At 38.1% G+C, this 23414-nt stretch overlaps 1 protein-coding gene across 1 annotated transcript in view; it reads right to left on the reverse strand.

Moving 5' to 3' along the window:
* Nucleotides 1-2438, reverse strand: part of ANXA10 (annexin A10) — a 60753-nt gene extending 58315 nt beyond the window's left edge. Inside the window, exon 1 of the mRNA XM_042466850.1 lies at nucleotides 2406-2438. Within this exon, the coding sequence (XP_042322784.1) occupies nucleotides 2406-2423 (18 nt within the window). The 5' untranslated portion in view covers nucleotides 2424-2438. The remainder of the gene's footprint in view (nucleotides 1-2405) is intronic.
* Between the last annotated feature and the right edge of the window lie 20976 nt (nucleotides 2439-23414).

Below are 23414 nucleotides of genomic sequence, written 5' to 3' on the forward strand. Positions count from 1 at the left end.
GTTGTAAACAGTTATGAACATTTCTTACCATGTGCTGCCTTATATAATGTACTGTGTAATGCACATTAATATTCAGTAATGAGAAACATTCAGTTATTTGTTGACCATCAACAATGGAAACTAAATAAATACTTCATGAATGCAACACAGTGGTACAAAAAGACTGCACAAAGGTGAAATTAATTTGGAACCTAGTGGGACTGTGGTTTGGTTTTTTTAAAATCTACTCATTGATAGGGGGATTCAATTAGTAGTTCAATGATTTCAAAGTGTTTTCACCTTTTTTAAAAAAAAAATTAAGAGGCAGCAAAGCATACTGCTCTTCTCATGCCAGTACAATTCATAAAAGAAAGGCTGTGTGGAATATGGGAGCAGTTGAACTCAGGGAACTTACTTTTTGGACCACACCTGCCAGAATCCCCCAGCTAGCACAGCCATTCATCCAAAATCATTTTTCCAACCCCGAGGCAGAGTTCAATAGAACAAAGTTCTGCCTGAGAAACTCAGAATCCCAGCAGCTGGAATGCAAAGCAGTGGATTGATAAATTTCACATCTTCCAGGAGTTTACTTAGGGAACAATCAACTCATCCACAAATGTCTACATTGTATCAACTAATGTAGTTTACTAGTTTTAGCAAACTGTGAGAATTCACTTTATTCATGTGGTGATAGTCTTATGGGCAAATGTTTCTCCCATTGGAGTCCAGCTTGAAGTAGAGTCTTGTCTGATTAGCTGAAAGTAAATTTACCTTAGGTAGAACGAAAGTTGTATTCAGCCCATTGATAGCTACTAATCCAATGAACAATTTCCCAAGATTCATGTTCCACATGGCAACTATACGTAGCAGTGTTGCTTGAGCTCAAGCTTAATATATGATAGAGAATTCAATTAATTTTCTTTCCCAGCATACATATTTTTGGCAGGTTCCTGTTATGGAACTGATAAGTATTGGCTTTATTTTTTTAGAAAGATGGGTACCATTAGAAAAAAAAAATTTTTTTTTAGTGTATTGGTCATACCTTGCAATGATACCCCTGTCCTCCAAAAATGCAAGCCAACGAGGCAAGAGTTTCTGGACATAATGCTGAAATAATTTCGAACTTTAAAAAGTAACAGTAAATCTAGGTGGTGCCAGGTTTATAAGCAAAATACATGAATTATTAAAATATTATTGAACAAAGTTAATCAGATTTGAAAGAAACTGAAGAGAAATGAAAGCAACTAACAGAATGTATTAAAATAAGTAGGATCAGCATACTTTTCTTTGAGGAAATTGATTGCCAGTGCAAGTCGCATAATTAGTGCAGATACTTTCCTTTAGATTGCACTGTTAGAAAAAAATTACTTGTACCTTGGACATGCTCCTATTGATTTTCCAAAGCAATTTGTAAGACGTACACTAAAAGTGTCTTGAAAGGAGACATATATTACTGGTAGTTTTAATTATGAACTCTTTAAATGACATACTTGCCCTTACACTCACAGATTAAACAATTTATTCTCAAATTCAGCTAATTGTATTTAGCTTGATCCAACTTTTATGATTTTTTTTCAGCAGCTGGTCACCAATACCAATTTTGTTGTGGACCTACCCTAATTGAAACTAACAAATTGATTTAGGATCTTCTGATTTATTTCTTTGCTTCTTTTAACTCAAATGTCTAGAATATCTCCAAGCTGTGATCAAGCTAGATCACAGATGTATTTACCTAAAAAACACCAAAACCGTGTTCCAGGGAAAAATTCTGAATTACACAGTCTTGCAATGAAAATAACTTTTTTCAATAATGCATCTGTTTTTAATGTATTTTTGCATGCTGGATTAAAAAACACACAATAACGTCATACCATACACTGTTCTTTCAGAAATTAGGTATTTTTTTATTAATTCATTTGTTACTCAGTTTTGAGTAAATATGGATGCAGAAGTTCCATTGTGATTTCTTTTACTTCTTTTGAATGGAATTTTGTGCTTCATATCAATGAATCACAGTGGGCCCTTATCTTATGTGGGGGTTCTGTTTTGCCCCCCCCCCCCCCATGTGAGGCAAAAAGAACATATGCTTGAGCCCCATTGAATATAGTGGGGCTCGTGCTCATGGTGCAGCAGTGCGTGCACTATGCGCCCATGCCATTCATTCTTTTGTCGTGCGGCTTCAGAGTAAACTGAAAACTCATGTATGGCACAGGCTCACAGTACAGTATTTTAAAAGTTCATTAAAAGACTTTAACCCATTTATTACTTTTGCATGATAATTTCATTGAGACACAGAAATATCAAAGCAAGTTGTGAAAAAAACTACACAATGGATCTCATTGTTTCTGCCAGATAACTATTTTTTTCTTAATTCTTGCAACAAGTAAACAAAGAACAATTTGAGAAACGTGGATAATTATACTCACGTTGCCACCACCATACATATTGGCACAAGTCTTCAAGGACAAAATCTAATTCAGAAGAGTAGCTGGTGTGTGGGATGGTGTCCTAAGTCTTATTCTGTTGTAGAACTAAGCTGAACTGAACTGGTAGTGATAATTTTCTCCAATCACTTCAGGTTCCAAGGTAACCGGAAAGGAGGAGAACTTGATAATGCATGTTCTTTTGCCCTCACTGTGTTACTATGTGTACCTAGCCATTACGCAGATGTGAATAAACAGAATTATTTCATAAAATAAACAGAGATTTAGTGGAACCACCTATCACTTTATGTGTGGTATTAAGAATCAGAATTTAATAAATCACAGAACAAAGTGTTAATCTATAGAAATATTAATGTTAATCATTTACTTTAACTGGGCTTTGCTCATATTTTCCTGTTGCTGAGTCAGTATTTTGACTGTGAAAAGGAAACAAATGTGCACAGAAATTTTAAAGTTGTTGAAGAACAGAGTGGATACAACTCATTAACCCATTAATTTTTTTGCATTTCTAGAGTAGTTTTGATAAGATATGCAAGGTAGCATACAGTGGGCCCTTGGTATCCACTGGGGTTTGGCTCCAGGATACCAAAAATACTGAAAGCTTATTATAAACAACGGCGTAGTAAAATTGAGTCCCTTATATAAAATGGGGGGGGGGGGAATCAAGGTTTACTTTTGGGAATTTATTTTTTTGATGGTGGTGGTGGGGAATATTTTCAAGCCATGAATGGTTGAATCTGTGGATATAGCGGGACTGTATTATCAAGATATATGATTGCAATATCTATAAGGCTAATTAAAAGTATGCAAAAGTGGGGTTATACATCTCTTTATACATCTTTGTCTAGCAATGATCTCGCATGAGTGTATATCATTTTACATAGAGCTGTCTTTAAGAATTACAAAACAGCAGAAGACAGCAGTACTACAGCTTTTTGATCAACCAAGTACTATTTCCTCTTCAGTCGTCAGTAAATTTTTCTGATGATTAAATTATGGGTAGTATGAGAAAATATGATCCATGAAAATGATTCTTAGATGGGAAAGTAAATGTATATTCTGGTATGAAAACTACATTGGAGACAGGAAGATGTCTTTTTCATGACTAAGCATACATTACTGGAATAATCTTTTATTATCATGTTATATTGGATGGAACTATTATATTCTGTTATCTCAAAATCTTCATTATGTTGTTATATAAGAATAAATGATGTTGTGGAACATAAAGCACCACTTTACCATACATCTTATTGCTATGAGAAGTTGGGAATTAAAGTAAGAGAGAAACTCTAAAGTAAGCTAGAAGTGAATTGAAGACATTAAGGTATTTGTTTTCAAGTCAGACATTTTGTTTTAATTCCATAAGCTTTAAAATGTGTTTCTGTCTTTATCTGTAAAGACTTATACCTAAATCCTCACATTTTTTTCTCCAAACAAAATTCATGGAATCACATATTTTGTGGGACAGGACTGACATGCTAAACCTTATAAGAAGGCTATTAGAAAGGCTAATCAGTGTTGATAAATAACCATGAACTGAAAAGGTGTGTGATTAGATAGTGTGTATAATATATATATCTCTGAGTCTGCCTTCAATGATCTTTAAAATTAGCTTGGAGGTAACTATCTCCTCATTGTGTCAAGCTTAGGCAGAAGTGGCAACATAGAGGCATTTAAAACATGTTTGATGTATGGCTAGAAGAGCATGCTTCTTTATATATTATTTGAAGTTTGTCTTGTGCTTAAATATGTCATGCTAAATTCCAGAGGTATAGCTTCATTAACAAACAATGTGTGGGACCACATGGTAATTAGGAATTACATTTTTGCTATTTATCAGAAAATGTCTGCTTTAATGTATTCATTAAATTCATGTGTATGACAGGGCAGGGGAGGAAAACTGGAACATGATGCATATGTTCATCTTGAAGGTGTGACTGGAGGTTCCACGTGTACAGCTATGCACACAGATAATTTGTGTGATTAGAAACAATGCATTTTCAGTGCATGAAGAGAGTCCTACTTGACTGTATGCACTGGAGTTTGATTTATACCTTATAAATGAACATGCATAAGTTGGAAGTTGTGACAGTCCCTGTGCTTTCACAACTGCACATGTTCATGACAAGCATGAAAAGAGATAATGCATTTAGTTGCTTATTTAAATGTTTGTTTGCTTGTTTATATGTTGCCTTTATCCCAAACTGGACCCTAGGAGTGTCACAAAAGATGCTTAAATACAACAACAAAACAGTACAATTTTAAAGCACAGATGAAACACCACATTAATATAACAGTCAAAAATGTAAAATCCTTAAAATATTAAATACAAAACTATTAAAAGAATACCAAAGCAAACACCCCAATAAGAAGCATCCCTGGGCACAACTGCATATTAAAAGCCTGCTTGAAAAGAATCGTATTTTATTTTTTTTTGCTAGCTGGTGAGAGGATTGCAGTCCCCAAAATAAACAGTCCTGAAAACAAACAGAATATATATATATATCTCAAAACATTTCAATGATGAGATTTAATATTCGTTGTGAGGTGCTGGATGTTTCTGATTATTTGCATAGATAAGAGATGGATTTCAAAATTCCATCATATTTTGCTGACATTGCATGAAGAAGGTTTGCAGATGGGGATAAGCTTGATTCTTCCAGGTTCTGGCTGAATTCTAACAGCTGCAATGTAAGACAGATGATATGGAGCTAAATTAGATCCTCCAAAACACTAGCACAAGTACAGTAGAGAAGTTTTTGCTTCAGACTAATGATGCCCCCAAGCACATAGCTTAACTTCCTCTCATAAGTGAAGAGCTCCCATTCACTCCCATAGAGAACATGAAATGATTCAATGACGTTGCAATGGAGAGAACACCTGTATGTCACTCAGGCAATTGTGTGGCATCCACCAGCCAGGACCTCTTTGAAACCTATATGTCTTTATAGAAACAAGCAATGATCTTAATTCTACAGTATTTGAATCCTGACTAGAGAGTAGCCTCAATGAATCTATTAGATTCATCTACTTGTGGACTCACCATTCAGCAATTGACTGAATGGGTCTACTCTAGCTGGGACTAACCTACGGGGCCCTGCCTTTGTTTTCTCAGGATCTCTAACAATATACAAGCCATACATTTACATTGAAAGTGGGGGGAAATGCAGCCTGTCAGCCACAGGTGGTCTCAATCCCTTTGTGGCAGCCCTCAAGTTTCTGATTTTCTCAAAACCTTAAAAATGCATTAAAATGGGCAGAAAGCATTGATGAAACACTTTTTAACACTCTTCACGTCATTCCAAACCACAAAACCTGCCCTCAAATTGGATGAAAGCCCAGCAAAAAGAAATGAAAAATAGATTTCTGGTTTCCTTCAGGACATACTTTCAGCCATTTTTCAGCTGAAAATGCAGTGGATTGTAGAAGCAATTGGCCCTGCCCACTACACCTATTTATTTTATTAAACATTTCCTAAAATAAAAAGTATCTAGCTGTCATTAAGTAAAATCCATAATAATGGAATAATAAAGTAGAATCATACATACACATATGCACAAACAACAAAAAACCAAACCATAAAAAAACCTAATAAAAAACCAAGAGATGCACAAACACTTTATGGGCATTTTGCTGGTACTTGATAATGATAAGCAAGGCACATTCACATTACATTATACTGTATCACCAGTTCTCAAAGTAATGCTATAAAGTCCTTAAGCTCCACATAATCCCCACTTGACACCAAGAAGTTAAATAACTTGGCTGGGTTTACACAGTACATTTCCTTTTCTCTGATACCCTTCTCACTCTGCTAGTACTTAACAATATTAAGTTAAGAATAAAAAAAGCTTTTCTGAGCAGTCACCACTAGCATTTTTCAGAGTGCCCGTCCTAAGCAGTAGTCAAAAATTTACTGGCATGCCTCTCCAGGCAATATAAAATGGATTATATTTACAAGAACATGATAATAAATCCATCAGTGCCAAATCCTTTAGTGATCAGAGATTATGGGACGATTTGTACATCAGCTCAATTCTAGCATTTGTTAAATCTGGCATACAATGGGGAAAAGGACAGTTTGCATGCAACACTTAACTTCTATAATAACTTTGTTAAATATTATGGGTGATATCATTAAATGAAGTGTTAAATACTGAGTTCTTACAGCCAATTGCTTGTCAGTAAACTGCACAATAAAGCTATTGTGAATGATTGAGACCTGATGGATTAAACACTGTTTTCTTATATATTGTAGATATGCTATTTTAGTACAATAATCATGTTCAGTTTTGGGGGAACTACAGTGAATAGGGATTTAGGAAGCAGAATTTTTGAGGATATAAGAAGCAATCTTAGAATATCAAGAGAAATTAATTTTTAATCCCAGCCTGAAATATAAGGAAGATTCAGGACACATTTGCTCATCCTGCATAGCAGCAATGCATGCCCTTGGTATTCTTTTGTGATTGCTAACACTGATAAAATATTGCCAGAGGACATGGTTTTCAAAACAAGAGACCCTTGCATACTGCTGTGACAGTGACTGTACATTCTGTTGAAATAATATTTTCATCTTTATTGCTTAAAATACAGAGTAGCCATAAGAAGAATTGTAACATAAATACTCAACATGAATATTTTTCAGACGTTATCTGGATTTCCAATTTATAGTTTATTTATAATTTATGCTTTAAAAATAACAGGAATGATAGTACTAGTAGAGATCTCAGACCATCTCACCCAACTTGTTTCTGGATTAGTTATTTATGTTCATAAATGTTCATATTTGGTATCAACAAGTACACCTTACAGTTTGTCTAAGTAAAACAAGTACACAAAGTAAATCTATTTCATGAATTTGAAAAAAAACTAATTCCTTTGGGAGATGCTAAAAATAAATAAATCCCATTTTCCTGCACCTATGTGATTTACAATTTACAATTTTCAACCCTTAGAATAATGGAATTTATATAAATATTGATTTACCAAATCCTCATTGATTCAGTGGAATGTACTCTAGTTGGGACTAGCAATTGGACTTAATTTGTCTATTTAAAATTGAAACAATAATGAAAAATGAAACAATAATTACTTTTGGACTCAAGTAGATAAGACATTGTTGATTGCAAGATTGGCAGGCTGGCAGTTCAAGGCCTGTGTGTCACATGATGGGGCGAGCTCCCATCACTAGGTCCAGCTTCTGCCAACCTAGCAGTCTGAAAGGATGCAAATGCAAGTAGATAAATAGGTACCACTCTGGCGGGAAGGTGTGGGCAGGGCGTTCACACCTTGCGACATATTGGCCTCACGCATGTTCCAAACAAACGCTATCTTTCAGGCACAAACCTACAAATACGTTTCACAGATGCTTCAAACTTTACTTAACAGAATTCACAGGTTCCAACACCCAAATAAACTTCACAGTCAAAGCAGTCTCTAGTTTCTTCACTGAGATTTCTCATCGACCTCTCCCTTCCAACTGGACCACTTCTCCAGGGTTTCTATTTCTGCTTTGTCTCTCTTGCCGAGCCTTGGACCCTGCTCCCACTGTTCAGCCTTCGAATCCCACCACTCTCCTTCCAGTGTTCCTCCCTCCTTTTGGCATCACTTTCCTTTGCGGGGATACCTAAAGTCTCTTTCCTCTTTAGGGCCGTGAAGCTTTACCCCTAGGTGGGGCTCCACTCTTAACAGCCCATGCTTCCCTTGCAAAGTCGCTGGGCGTTCCTCTCTTCCAGGACTCCCAATTACCTTCACTGTCCCTGTTCTGACCCCCTCTCCGCATCCAGTTCTTCTGTATCTCTCCCTCCTCCCTGTAGTTTTCCTCTCCCTCACTTTTTATCTCTGTTCCTCAGGTTCACACCCCTTCCCCTCGGGCATCCCCTGGTTCCTCCCTTCTCTTCTGTTGCAGTTCTGCCCGATCAACCCTCTCCTCGACCTCCCCACCCTGACTACAGAAGATGCTGCACCCACAAGGTTGTGAGTTCGATCCCAGGGCTCCACAGTCCACTCAGCCTTCCATCCTTTTGTAGATCAGTAAAATCCAGTTCCAAGCTTGTTGGGGGCAACTGGCTTACCCATTATAAACCATTTAAGCAGTACTAATTCACTGATAAGTGGTATAGAAATGTAATTACTATTGCTATTGCTATTTATTCCAAGGTGATTTGCCTTTGTCTCCCTCTCCTGCCCAAGGTCACCCAGCGGCTTTCCATGGCTAAGCAGGGATTCAAACCCTGGTCTTCAGAGTTGTAATCCAGTATGCAGACCACCACAGAACACTGTCTCTCATTAACAGAGACAGTGATTATCACTTTGGAAATTGTTAGAAATAGAAGGCATATCTTATATGCCATATTGTATCTATGCAATGCTCATCCTATATCCTACATCAACATATATTTCCTGCATATGTTTATTTTTATGTGTTGTTATGTTTGACTCTTATCAGTAGAAAAACAGAGGATTGTAAAACTTCACCTTTCTTTCTAGTGCCTTCCAATCATGCCGATATTAAAGTTAATTTTTCTCACCCTTGTAACCCTGAAGGTACACCTGTCCAAAAGGTATACCAAGTCCACAGACACAAGGAATTCCAGAGGCAGGCTTCTAATTAGTTTATTGTAAAAGGGAAAATCAACAATCATTCAAAACATGCAACCACACAGACTCATAAGGACTAAGAAATTCAAAGGTGTTACATTGGAACATAGAAGGCCAAACTAATAGAAATACTGCACCTGAATTGAATAGTTGCTCCACTTGTTACAGGTCCGGAGATGAAAGGAACTTCCCCACTCCTGGGGCAAACAGAGGTTAGCAAGTGAGAGTGGGGTTAGATAAGCAAACTGGCAGCATGGATGCCTAATACTTGAATCTGTGTATAAAAAAATCTGTGTATAAGAAGGGCTGACTGTGCTTCCTTTGAAATGGATTTGAATCACTTTGAAGTCAGTTTTTGAAGGTGGTAACATTGGGGTGTGAATGTGAGTGTTTGGGAGCGTATTTCCAATACCAGATTACTGTACAAAGATGCCAGGGCTGTTGACTCTTTGGCATCATCCCATGGTGGGCATTTCACACCTCCTCAAGGATGTCCAGAAAAACAGCGCCCAGGCGATTCCTATTGCTAGCTTATGTGTGATGAAGTAATCCCAATAATGTGTCCACAGTAGGATCATATAAGGGCGAATTAACCTGCATTTCTGATGTCAAAAGAGGAAGGGTGTTAGGAGGCTAACATCCTTGTGGGATTTTTTAATCAAATAAGGCAGAGTTAGATTTGAAAGGAAATGTGTTTTGTGTCTCTGCTTTCTATACATGTTATTTTTTTAAAAAACTTTTCTTTTGAGACATCTTCCTCTTCTTTTCCCCCTCATGCACATTCTCTTCTTTCTCTTTCTTCTTTTATTCCTTTATGTCTCTTTTTCTCTCGATTCAAGATCTGTGAGAAAGGCACTTCCAGTATACTTTCCCCTGTCCCCTTACTTTTAGAAAATACGCAACCAGGATGGGAATGTTTATTAGAATTCTGATTGACCTTGCCTTTGTTGGTGGAAATTCTAACTAAAAACAATTCAATGTAATTAATTTCTAATTAGATAGCCTATACTTATAAAATAATACTTTAATTAAAATGAGGAATAAAAATGAGCTAGCATCAAATTATCATATTCATTTCCCTGGAAATGAGATTCTAGCACATCAATCATGCATATTAATTAAAAACAAAGTTCACTTTGTTGATGTATAATAGGCTTCAGGTATTGCTGCCAGGACTCCTCTGAGAATTGAAATGTGTGGTCAAGTAAATACACTTGCTAGCTTTGTTATGCCTACAAGTTCTAATCACAAGTATTAACATATCCACCATAGTTATCAAACCCTTCCCTTTTGTGTACCAAAGCTACATGAACCCACATACTGCCATGATATAGTTCAACTGGAATGGTTCAAGTTCAGCTTGAAATACTGTTGTAGAACTTTACTTTGTTTTTGCTGTGTGCCTTCAAGTCATTTCCAACCTTGTCACAATGTTTTATGGGGCTGAGCGTGTGTGACTCTGCCAAGGACATCCAGTTAGTTTCCATGGTTGAACAGAGAAATGAACCCTGATCTCCAGAGTCATAGTCTAATGTTCAAACCACACCGCTGTGTTACTGGCTTACTTTAATCAGACACAGATGTTTGTTAGCTGGGCATTGCCGGTTTGGCATTCCCATTAGGGGATGAAGTGTGTGTGCGTATGTGCTTTCAATGGATGGCAACCCCATGAATTTCATAGGGTTTTCTTGTTGTTGTTGTTAACTGACCTTGAGTTGATTTCAACCCATGGTGACCCTGCTGATGAGACATCTCCAAGACCCTCTGTCCTCCACTGCCTTGTTGAACTCCTGTAAACTCATACTCATGATATCTTTAAATAGAGTCCATCAATCTTGCATGCAGCCTTCCTCTCTTTCTACTTTTCTCTACCTTTCCGAGCATTATTGTTTTTTCCCAATGATTCTTGCCTTCTCACGATGCGTCCAAAGTACGGTAACCTGAGTTTTCTCATCTGGGCTTCTAGGGAGATTTCTGGCTTGATCTGCTCCAGGACCCATTTGCTGGGTTTTTTTTTGGCTGTCCTTAGCATTCTTCTCCAGCATCACATTTTGAATGAGTTGATTTTCTTCCTATTCTCCTTCTAAAAGACAAAGGATATTCAGAGGTGGTTTTGCCAGTTCCTTCCTCGACAACAGGATAGCAAACATGGATTTGAATATGGGCAGTTTAACCTGGACTACTGGAAAGAAATAAGAGATCTTGAAACAGAGAGCCTTTCTTATTACCAAGAAGTGTCTCATTGGCTGGTTCCACATGGGCCAGAATGCTACAGGAGTGGCCCAATGTATTCTGGCCCAAGAACTGGCCCAATGTCCTCCTGTTATCTGGAGCTCTTGGTTGGGATGCAGGGCATCCCACTGTGTCACCCACCACTGCCATGGCAAGTCACACTCTCTGAAGTCAGAACAAAGCATCTAGCCTTGATCACATAACTGGGTGCTTTGTTCTGACCCCAGAGTGAGCAACTCACCACAATGATGCAAGGTTGCACAGTGGGACACATTGTTAACAGCTGCCCAGCATCACAACTTTGTTGCTTCCATGAAGATCCAGAGCAAAAGGTGAGGTTTTAAAAAAACTTTTTAAGGGGATTGGGCCCTGCATCGTTAAGACTTGTCACCAGAAGAATGGAGGAGACTGCTTTATTTTATTTTATTTTATTTAATCTGTGCCTAAGTGTTGCTTCCAGATCCAAAATGGTTTTAATGTTAAGGAAAAAGCAACATGGGACATACAGTAGTGAAATAAAACTTGTATGTGAGAGTCAGAGTGACTCAGCAGAAGCCAATTGAGAACCACACAGGTGTGAATGGTAAAGCAATTAACAGGTCCTGAATGCCAAGGACAAGAAATGCATAGTGGATAATTGGAGACACCTGACAATTGTTAAGTGGTCAAGGCTGGGATGATGAAATCATTAATTGTGGGATGAACAAGGAGAACCAATGGGAATGTTGTACATGCCTACTGGGTGGAAACAGAAAACAGTAGGTGGTGCCATGATTTGGCTATAATAATGACTATAGATCCCAGTGCATTTTGTGGATTGGAGTAGTGGTTGTAGAGTGGATTGGAGAGTGAGGAGTTGAGTATTGTTTGGAGCTGTATATAGTAGAATAAAGTAGATCTTTTATATAAGACTACTGAGTTGTCTGGTGTCTTGGGTAAAGCTACAAGAACCAGCAGGACCCTGGTGAAGAAGGGTGAAGACTTCTGTGGAAGCAAGAGTGAGAAGGCTTGGAGAGTTTGTCGGGGTCTTCAGCCAGTTCTCTGCAACTCTTGCAAAGATATAACAACTGGCCAAAACTGGTCAGCATGGTGCACAACCAGGTGGTGAGTTCCAGGCCAGGTGAAGAGCCACAACTCCCATCATCCCTGACATTTAATTCCTTTAAAAGGATGTAATCATTAAAGGCACTTTAGCCAAACATCATTCAGCTCTCATGAAACTGAAGGCATTGTGGACAATCAGCATGTGGATTTCTTATTCTGTAGCTTTGCAATGAGCTCCAGTCTTCTTCTTCATCATTTTTTTTAAAGGGACAGTGTTCTGAAAAACTTAATGAAACTGTAAGGAATCTCTGTTGCTTATGCCTCTAGGCATGAGGAGGAAAAATGGCCAAAGAACACACAGTATGAACCACAAGTATACAACCGTAAAGTCCTTTGAGCTTTTCTGTGTTGCTGTGATGTTCACGTTTCCAAACCTTGCCTACACAAAGAATGGACCCTTCACTGAATTAATGGAAATTGCCTGTGTAATTTGCAGGCATTGAAAGAGTGGGTTTGCATCATTTCTTCTCAGAGAGGCTCACTTTAGACATATGCATTTCTTGCAAAGTGAGCTGAGAGAGCAGAAAAGAAGCAAAGCTGACTATGGAGGCTTGGTACCTTCTCCCCTTTTCAGCTCACATTGCAAGCAGCATGCACATACATCAGCAGTCCAAAGCAAGTGTTGCTTCACACCTTCACCACCACCACTACCACCCTGCATTCAATCTGCTGTGCTTTTGCATTCAGTCTTGGGTGCCTGTATTACTGTGCAGGACGTTAAAAGTTAGCTTTTGTTCATTTTACTTTACTTCTTGTATCTCTTTAGTGTATTACAATATTTAGCTTTTGCACACATTCAATAGTGATATATAGTGTGTCATGTATATCTTCCAGTAGCCAAAATGCATTTGCTAGCTAAAAATAAGCGGGTTCCACTTTTCAACCAATTCTACTTTCTGATGTGCTCTGGTCCCTATCTCATTATGTAAGAATGTAGAGAGATATTGTAGCACCTTTGAGACTTACTGAAAGAAAGAAGTTGGCAGCATGAGCTTTCGTAGACTTCAGCCTACTTCCTCAGATACATTATCCTCATTAGGTAAGTGGCGGCTTTCTGTACTTCCTTTTGCCAAGCAAGCAAGCAGGCAGCAGTTTCTGTAACAATATTAGCCCTTTTCGCACAATAGATGGCTAGTGATACTGGGCAGATTTGGAAAAAATGGTCCTTTGGACTATATATTTCAGTGATCATGCTGGCTTTGGTGATTCTCATTCATGTACTCCAAAAAGTTATATTTTGTAATTTGTAAACTCTGTTATAATCATGTGGAAAGGTAACAGGATTTCACCTGCTGCCTCTCCTCCTACAACATTCTTTAATCATTGTGTGAACTGTGTATAACTATTTCCAGCTTATGGTGACCCTAATGGATTCGTCTTGGCAAGACTGATTCAGAGGAGGTTTCCCATTGCCTTCCCTTGAGAGTGTGCGACTTGCCCATGGTCACCCTATGGGTTTCATGGCCAAGCTGGGAATCGAACCCTGGTCTCCAGCGTCATAGTCCAACACTAAAATCACTACACCATGCTGGCTCTCATGTAGATAGTGTTTTATACATATCATACAGTTAGTGGCTATTGTGAAGAGGTATACACTTAGAGCTTAACTTTTGAAGTGTTAGATTTAAACACACATATACAACAAACTGGAAATGCTGGTTTACTACAATGACATATTGAAACCCACATAAGGCAGAATGAAAGTGCTTCAAAAAACAGAGAAACTGTTTTTCAGCTCTTAGCCATGCTGAATTTTTTGTGTGTGCTTTGTTGGCATTTCTTGTTCTAATTAGTACCTGCTTGTTAATGATAACATTTAGATGATATAGTTTATAATTAAAATTTTAAAGAGAGAGAGATATTTATAGCTGGATTGACTCCTAAGCAAAGATCATAACACACTGGGCCATTTGTAGCATTTTTCATACCATGAAATTATTTGCAACATATACAATTAAGTTTCACAGCCATTTATTAACTTTCAGTGCAGTCCTTATTTTGCATTACTCATCTTATTAATTGCTTTTTGCAGGTTATGAAATATTAACTTTTTTTTTGAATTAGGAGGCCCATAAGACCAGCGAGATTTCTGAACCTAGTACTTATTTTGCAGCTGTGGTTGTCAGTGTTAACTTTTTTTTCCTATCTCACCCTTTGGCTTGAATATTATTATCTCTTCTCTTTTCTAATTGGCAATGAAATTTGAAGCAAGGAAGATAAGAGAACACATGCTGTGCTCCTGGGAAGTTAAATAAACTGTGCTATATTAGCTTATTAGCTTACAAATTGACATGGACACCATATTATACATCTACAGTAACAAAGGAGGATATGTGCCTGACAGAGCCATAGCTTCAAGACACCTGAAGTAGGGGAGCCCAAGGTGTGTTTCTATGAGGTTTATTTAGTTACTGAAACACATGAATTAATTAATACAGTGGGACCTTAGTATCCGCTGGGTTTTGGTTCAAGGACTCACTGTGGATACCGACATCTATGGTTGCTCACACCCTATTATATACAATGGTGTATAAAATGATAAAACCAAGGTTGGGTTTTGGATTTTTAAAAATATATTTTCAAATCATGAATGGTTGAATCCATGAAGGCATGGAGAACTGACTTTATTCATTTGTTACAGGCTGCTGCCCCACTGCAAAATTAATGTAATTTGCTTCTATTGTCATGGCTCTGTCCTAAGGAAACCTGGGATTTCTGGTTTGTAGTGTCATTGAAAGAGACAACTAAGGCTTTCCCTTAGTTTAAGCTATTTATTATTTGCAGTCATAGATATACAAACATACACATTTGTCTTAGGAAAAACTATAGACATTGCTTTCATTATATTATACTGTATATAGGATACCATATATTCTTTACATTATGGTATAAGCAGGTAAGGCGTTACACTTTCATCTTTAGCAGGCTTTTAAAGTAACATTACTGTCTTAATACCTGAAGGACCACCTCTCCCCGTATATTCCGTCCCGCACCCTCAGAACATCCGGGCAGCTATTACTGAAGGTGCCAGGCGCTAGGCTCTCTTCCGTCACAAGGCGGACCTTTTCCATCGCCGCCCCGGCCCTTTGGAACACGCTGCCCGCCGAGCTCCGCTCGACTACCTCCCTGGCCCAATTTAAAAAGGACCTGAAGACCTTTTTATTCCAGCAAGCGTTCCCCCCATAAAAATCCTAAGGGCCTCCCTCCTCTTCCGTGGCCATGGGGATGGGCTAATGGGGCTTGTTGTTTTTATTTTTATTGTACAATGCTCTGACTTGTTTTTAACCTATTGTATGTATAATGTATAATGTATGTAAACCGCCCTGATCCAAGGAAGGCGCGGTATATAAATAAAACTTTTATTTATTTATTTATTATTAATATAACTTATCATTTTAGCCACTAAGGAATACCATGTCATCTGTTGAGGAACTATATATTTCTATGCAGTTGTCTATGGACACATAGACACCCAGAGGGTTAATATCCTTGGACACTGCTATATCTATAAATACCATAAACAAACAAACAAAGTCTTCTGTTTTATATTTTATGCTTTTAAAACCCATTATTTACCTTTCCAGGGCTTAAATTTCCCAAGCTAACACATAAATCTGGCATAGCCTGTATTACTAGACTCGGTCATTATCAAAATGTGGGCTGTAGCCATGATATCAGAAGGAGATTAGGACAGCTATGAAAGAACTAGATATGAATATCAAGTGTCAAGCTATATCATTAGATACCTGTCAGAATCATCATGCCGTAAACATATCAGATTACTATGCATGTGAAAGCTGGACGGTGAAGAAAGCTGACAGGAAGAAAATCAATTCATTTGAAATATATGATAGTACTTCTCTTTAATCCTTGTGCAATAATAGTAATCCTTGTGCACTAATAGCTGAGTAAGCTTCTTGTTCTTTTTTCTGGTTCCTTTTGCTTTTGCTTTTCTACTTTCCTTTAAAGCTTGTAGCATTTGTCTATCTCCATTGTTTATTTTCTCTTTTTTGGCCACAGTTAGCTTCCTCTTTAACTATCCGTCTGTGCAGATGGGCAGCTAAATGCCCCTAATAATAATAATAATAATAATAATAATAATAATAATAATAATAATAATAGATTTATTTCTAGCCCGCCCAATCACGAAGAATCCGGGAGGGTTACAACAATAAAATATAACAAATTACAATAGAGTTAAAAAATCAAACCCTAGACCTACCACCACCCCCCATTCCCAGTACTAAAACAGAATTAAACATTAAAAACATTAAAAACATTAAAAACATTGAACAACCAAAAAATAGGCAGAAACATTGGCGGGGGGAAATAGACGGATGAGGGGACAAATATCTCTATATCTGGGGAGGGTAACTAAGTTGGAAAGGCCTGCCAGAAGAGATCCGTTTTGAGTGGCCTCTGGAGGAAGCAAAAAGAACCCACTTCCGGCAGGGGCACCATAGGTGCACTCATGTGCCATGATGACGCCACTTGTACATAGCACCCATTTGGGTGCTGCGCCACATGGACATCATCATGGCACGTGCCGTGTGGATGGGTGCATGCCATAATGGCAGCCGGGTGGCGGAACTAGGGCTTGGAGCATGTGAACGCTCAGCCCTAGCACAGCCCAAGTATGTGTACAGGTTGGCACAAAGTGCCGGTCTGTATTGCCCCTATGTCCTTGACCTCTGTCTACAGTTATTCTCCCATTTAATATCTTTTTATAATTTGAAACCTTCAGATTCTCAAAGGTACTGTTTAAGAGAACATACATGTTGGGTTGGTTTCTTCAAAATATAATGCCCCTGGAAGAATACATGTAATACCTTTTTAATCTCCAGGTTCAAAGGATGCGGCCCAGTGCTTGCTATTCATTTGTGAGGATCCATTCCCTTAAGCATGACCCCTTCAGCAACTGCAGTCATTTCAAGGAGCTTGTGTAGCATCAGTCCTTGTTGGATTGTGCTCCCATGATGTCCAATAAATCTGCACAAGTTCTTGTGATGAATAATTTATCGAGAGGAGCTTTCATTTGTTTTTTTCCTTCCAATTTGTCCAATTCAGCCCATATTCCATTCCCTCTCTCTTTCTCACTGAAGGTTGCTTAACATTTTGTTTTCAATTTTCAGTTCACCCTCAGTAATTTTGTGGTGTCCGTCATATGACATTATCCCTCTGCAATGTTTGCATGACTGAAATCCTTTATAGACAGAGTTTGAATAATGTATGGCTAACATGAAGACCTGTGCCAGTGCATAATCACTACACTGTGTGTACGGCTTCTGCTCTCTGTGCCTACTCTTTTTTTGAACTCAAAAGTCATTATTATAAATGTTTGCAGGGGCAGGCGAAAGGGAAGCAGCTCTCATGCTAATTATCCACAAGGTCACTTCTTGGCAAGAATTTCCAAGCAGCTGGGAATGATGTCCTGGGCCTCAAAATCAGGATAGCTAGTGCAGGAAGGAGCTCATAGGTTCTGCCTTGCAGAATGGTATTCTTGTATGCCTTGACTGCTGCACAGATGCTTTGCTCTTACCTTTGTCATAAACTCAACTGCTGCAGGTTTGTTGGTACAATGGGAAATCCCCAGTGTTTGTTAAAAACATCTTTCTTTTTAAAAAATGCTCAGAAAAAAAATACAACAAGAAAGCAAAAGGAAATTAGACCTGTTTCAGTACTTCGTAGAAGAGAGTCAAATACAAACTTCAGTTGTTGGTGTAAATTACATAGATTTTTATTTCCTACTCGGGTTCTATATTGTCATATTACTCTTATCGATTAACGTAAGAACAAAAAATACCAGACAAGGGAACCCTTGTATTCCTTTATAGCTACTCTCCTAAATCATGTTTATGATTGTTAATGGGTGTTTTTCTGAGTTCATTTTCTGTGCAACATCTGTTCTCTGGACTCTGGCACCTGAAATGAATACATCTTGTCAGTTTCTTCAGTTCTAATTTATGAGGGGGGAAATGGTTGCTATCACCTCATGTATTTTGATTTTTAGATTTTTTTTTGGAAAAAGGAAAACATGGTGGATTGTTCACATTTTCTTTCCTTTTCCTCTTCACACCTTACAGCTTTTTCAGATAATCTCTTTGGCAGGCATAATTTCTGATATTTGTACAAGGAAAAAGGCTTATGGAAAAAGCACCTGGAATAGCTTAATGAGATGGCCATTTGGAATTAAAAAGAACTGCCTTGCATTGTGTCCAGAAGCCATTAGCAAAAGTCTGATTTTTTTTTAGCACAAACTCTTGTCTTTTTGATGACTAGACTATTTATCTTGTAGTCTGGATAGTGGTAAGTCTTCAAATTTTCTTAAAAGAACCATGTGTTGTGTTTATTCCAAGGGATTTTAACAAAAAGTAGCTCAATATTCAATGCAGACACGTGCCAGATGTGTCTCATAACATATACACTGAAAAAAACTTAAATGATACTTTCCCTATGTTGTACTTTGCCCCATGTAAAAAAGAAAAGAAAAAATTAATGAAGTAATAATAATAATAATAATAATAATAATAATAATCAAATAACCAATCTTTTTCTTTATTAATCCCAATTGAACTCAGCTGCTATTCCTGCCTAAAGATATCTGCATACTATTTATATAGTAGCATCTAGTTCTTCTCCTGGTAGTACTGTACAAAATACTAAACAATAAAATGGCACAGCATGGGGTTTGCAGAGTAACTACTTGCAATAGCAAGTAGTAATTCAAATTCTAGCAGCTATGTTAAAGGTTAATGGGACTCTGCACTGGAGCCCGAGGTCAGCACTAAAAATAATGAGCTGAGTAGCAACTTCACTTTTGTGAGTTAAAAATAAAAGCTAACAAGCTATTTTCTTCGACTGTTTCATGTGTCAAAGGCTTATAATTAGTACAGTCTCCATGGATTTTACATGTTTATCTATGGTTCTTTGTATGATAATTGGAAATATTCTTTATTCCTGGAACAGAGGAATATGAAATTAAAAACAAAAGGAAACTCTTGTGCCCATTTAGTGTGATACAGATGAACATCCTCCCTGATGACTTTCATAAATGTGACTGGGCACATGGTAGATTAATCCAGTGACTGAAACCCTCATGCCTTTCTCATAAGTCTATAATGGTTGTACTTTTTCATTGGATGTGAAAATTCTCCAGGTTTCAGAAGCAGAGTTCTGCACATGATGCCCCTGAACAGGAATGCACATGTGCATGCATTCCCCTCTACATTTGGTATCTTGGTTCAGCTGGGTTGAATAGCATATTTAATACATAGTTCGACTTTCTATGCAACCCCGGTGTAGGATCTCAGCCTTTATCTGCATTTCTTGGGACAAATTTTGTAAAACCTTTTGCTAAATTCACATCAGACTATGAAGCTGTAGTGAATTTAGAAAATGTGTGTCTTCATATGTGTGTATAAATTGGTGGCCTCTTAAGTTACATACCCTAGGTATTTTATTATAAACTTGTAATTCCTTTCATTCATGCTTACATTCTTTATTACCTACCTTTATACATGCATGTACATGTGTGCACATGCATGTGCACATGTACACACACAGTCATATGTACATCTGTATCTGCATGAATCTTTAAAGGCTAGGACATATCCCTGCTTTTATTTGATTTCTGACAAGACTAACTGAACCACAAATCAATGTTATATAGCCACAAATCAGTACCATACAATTACAACTAATATACTGTATACAGCTACAAATCGATATTGTATGATGACATCTAACATCTATATTTTTATGTATAAATGTCTACATAACAGATATGACAGTATACTGGATGTTTTAAGGAATATCAGAGCCTCCTTTTTCAGTCAAAATACATTGAAATTTCCAAACATTTAACACACAGTTGGGACCATAGTTAAGATTCAGAGCATTCTATATCTCCTACTCCTGAAAACAGAGAAACAGTTTTACTAGAAAGTTCCTGCATATTACCATCAGTTTGTGTCATAACAGATTCTATCACACTAAACAATGCCAGGATATTAATGTAATTATCACTGCTTAGTGATACTTACCTTAAGTTCTGCATCTCACTCCCAATTTTACAAACTCGTATCTATTCATACTTCCCAGATCATACTGCATTCATCTAAAGTAGTGGGCTGCATGTTTACAAAAGATCATGTCGTAATAGATCTGTTACTTTTTAAGGTAACACAAACCTCTAATACTTTCACAGTTGTTTTGGCTCATTTCAGTGTCTTTTACTCCAAGTCTCAAGTCAAGTCTCAAGCCCTTGTAAGATACTTTCAAATCAAGTTTCAGGTTGAGTCTCAAGTCTGGAAGCCAACTTTAACAGAAAAAAGGGAGGTGGGGTGTGTTTCTTGGAAGGAAATAGCAAACATTTTAAGCAATGGGCTCTAGGCAGGTGTTGAGGTAGTCTGGCCCCACTGCACATCAGAGAAGCAGGATCGTTCCACCCCAAGCCCATTGCCCAACACATTTGCAGAAACACACCTGCACTCTGGAGATGGGTTTTGCCTGCTGCTTGAAGTGAATGATGCCAGCAAGTTGGTTGGTAAAAATATACAATATTTGATTTGAGTTGAGTCAGTGCATCATTTATTGCCAAGCGGAGTCTAAGTCAAGTGATTGAAGTGACTTGAGTCTTACTTGAGTCTGAATCAATAAACTTGATTACTGACTTGTTCTGTTTGAAAATTACTTTTTCTGTACTCAGAAAGGTATGGCAATGCACTCTTTTGCACTATTATTGTATTATTGCATTTGCACTTCAATGGTGATGGGTCCCATGTTTGTTTTCTTACATTTAAAATATGATTTATACCACCCTATTTGCTCCATATCCTGATCTATTATTTTTTTAAAAAAACATGTTAAAAATCAGGTAACTGTCATTGTGTGCAACTATGTAATGGTGCTATTATAGAACCACACCACTCGATCAGCAAGATGAACACACACAACACACACTACACCACTTCCACCATTTTCTTCTATGCTTTTCCCCATGGATCAACACTTGGTCACTTACCTGGTAGGGGAGATACCATGATCATGAATTCTTCATAAGAATACATCAAACTGTGCTATTGTATTACTCCCCCACTGCTGTTTTTTTTTAACAGTTAAAATATGCTGAAAAATGGAGAATCAACATATACCAGTTCTCTTGGGAATGCTTGATAATCTTGATGTCCTGCCATCCCAACCAGTACAAGTAGTCTGGAGTTTCCCTGCTGAAGATTCATGGGGAGTCTCCAGAGGCAGAACAATGAAATCACACCTACACCATTCCTGATATCACAACAATGCGGAAGGAGGCATTAACACCAAAACTGGTTACTGTATCGCATCAGGATGGTGTGTGTGTGTGTGTGTGTGTGCGCGCACGTGCACTAATAGACTATTGGAAGTAGGAAAACCATTAATTTACAAATGACCCAATGGTAGTACAGCATGGTCCAGCACCAGGAGAGCCATGATATTGTGTGAAAAAGTCCAAGCTCTAGTTCTTAGTTACTTAGCTTCGCTGGCTCTCACAGCTGTTAGTCAACAGAAAATATTATCACAATAGTGGCTTTACTGTGGGCCAGAGCAGACAGGTAAAAGGGAGCAGCCTGAGTCCACTCCAGCCAGAACTAGGTTGGGACTGTGCTGATTGCACAGCCTGCTCCCAAAGTGGGCCATGGATGCTGGCCCCAACCCACAGAATCAGGAGCCAGATCATCTTGGCACCTTTTTGCTCCAGTCCAAAAGACTGGATTGTGGCACTGGTGCAGCTTCAGGCCAGTTTGGAGGGGTGCATTGTTTGAATGCCATGCCTCCAAAAAGGCTGGAAGCCGCTTCATTTAGCTTATCTGTTTGCCTGGTATTATGATGGCCCAAAGTCTTCCATTTGAATATCAAAAATATTGTGAGGTTCACCCCACCATGACCCTAAATGTAGTTGCCATAAGCTCTCAAGGTCATGTCAGTAGTTTCGGGGTTGCAAAAGGGCAGATTAACTCATACACACCTCAAGAAGGCAAAGCAATTCAATCAAGGAACTGTACACCAATTTCCAGGTGAAGTGTTTGTTCCTGTCTCACACTCCTGTGGATTACCTAAAGCAGGAATATTTCATTTATAGCTTAATTCTCACCTTGGAAGCCCCTACCCTAGGCAATTACCTCATACAATTTGGACCATTGACCATAGGACCCTTGATTCTTTGCTCCAGGTGGGATTCACCCTATAAGTGAGCAGCCATATTTTTTATAACAGGTTCTTCTGTTACTCAAAAAATGGCTGATCCATGAATGCTTCGTCAACGGGAGAAAAGTGGGACTCCTCAGTGATGTTTTAGAAGCGTGACATGCTATCACAGCTTCACGCTTCAAGGACACTCCAGGAACCTTTTGCCCATGGTAAGGCTCCGTGTGATAAACTCCTATGTGTGTGTTTTAATTTCCTTAATAAACTATAGTCAATATATGAATCCTGCCTCTGGCATTCTTTGTTTCCCCACCTCTGTATTGAGACAGTATCCCGGGCTGTTTGTAACTCAGCCATAAATTGAGCTAATATAAAAATTCCCTAGACTTCATAGTTACACTGGCAACATACTGCATACTGTTGGAGTGTGAATGTGTGTGGCTGCACATTCCAATTGTGCTGGGAGCTAAAATGTCAAATTAACAGTGTTAATTAACATTAACAGTGGTATAATTTGACCACTTAACATTTGTAAGCGATAGCTTTGAAGAACAAATTTCTAGTAGATTTCCAATGAATTTCTTGGGTATCAGATAGAGAGGGTAAGACAGGAAGTATGAGACTCATGGCAGTCTTGTGGATGAAACAACTCCCAAGACCACTGCTCTACTAAGATCCCCTAAATTTAGCTCTGTGACCTCCCTAATTGAGTCTAACCATCTGGGTGTCATCTTCCTCTCTTTCTGCTACCCTCTATCTTTCCCACCATTATTGTCTTTTCTAATATATCATGCCTTCTCATAATGTGGCCAAAGTACAACAGCCTCAGTTTGATCATTTTGGCTTCCAGAGCGATTTCAGACT

This window comes from Sceloporus undulatus, chromosome 5, assembly GCF_019175285.1.
Source record: "Sceloporus undulatus isolate JIND9_A2432 ecotype Alabama chromosome 5, SceUnd_v1.1, whole genome shotgun sequence".
NCBI lineage: Eukaryota > Metazoa > Chordata > Lepidosauria > Squamata > Phrynosomatidae > Sceloporus > Sceloporus undulatus.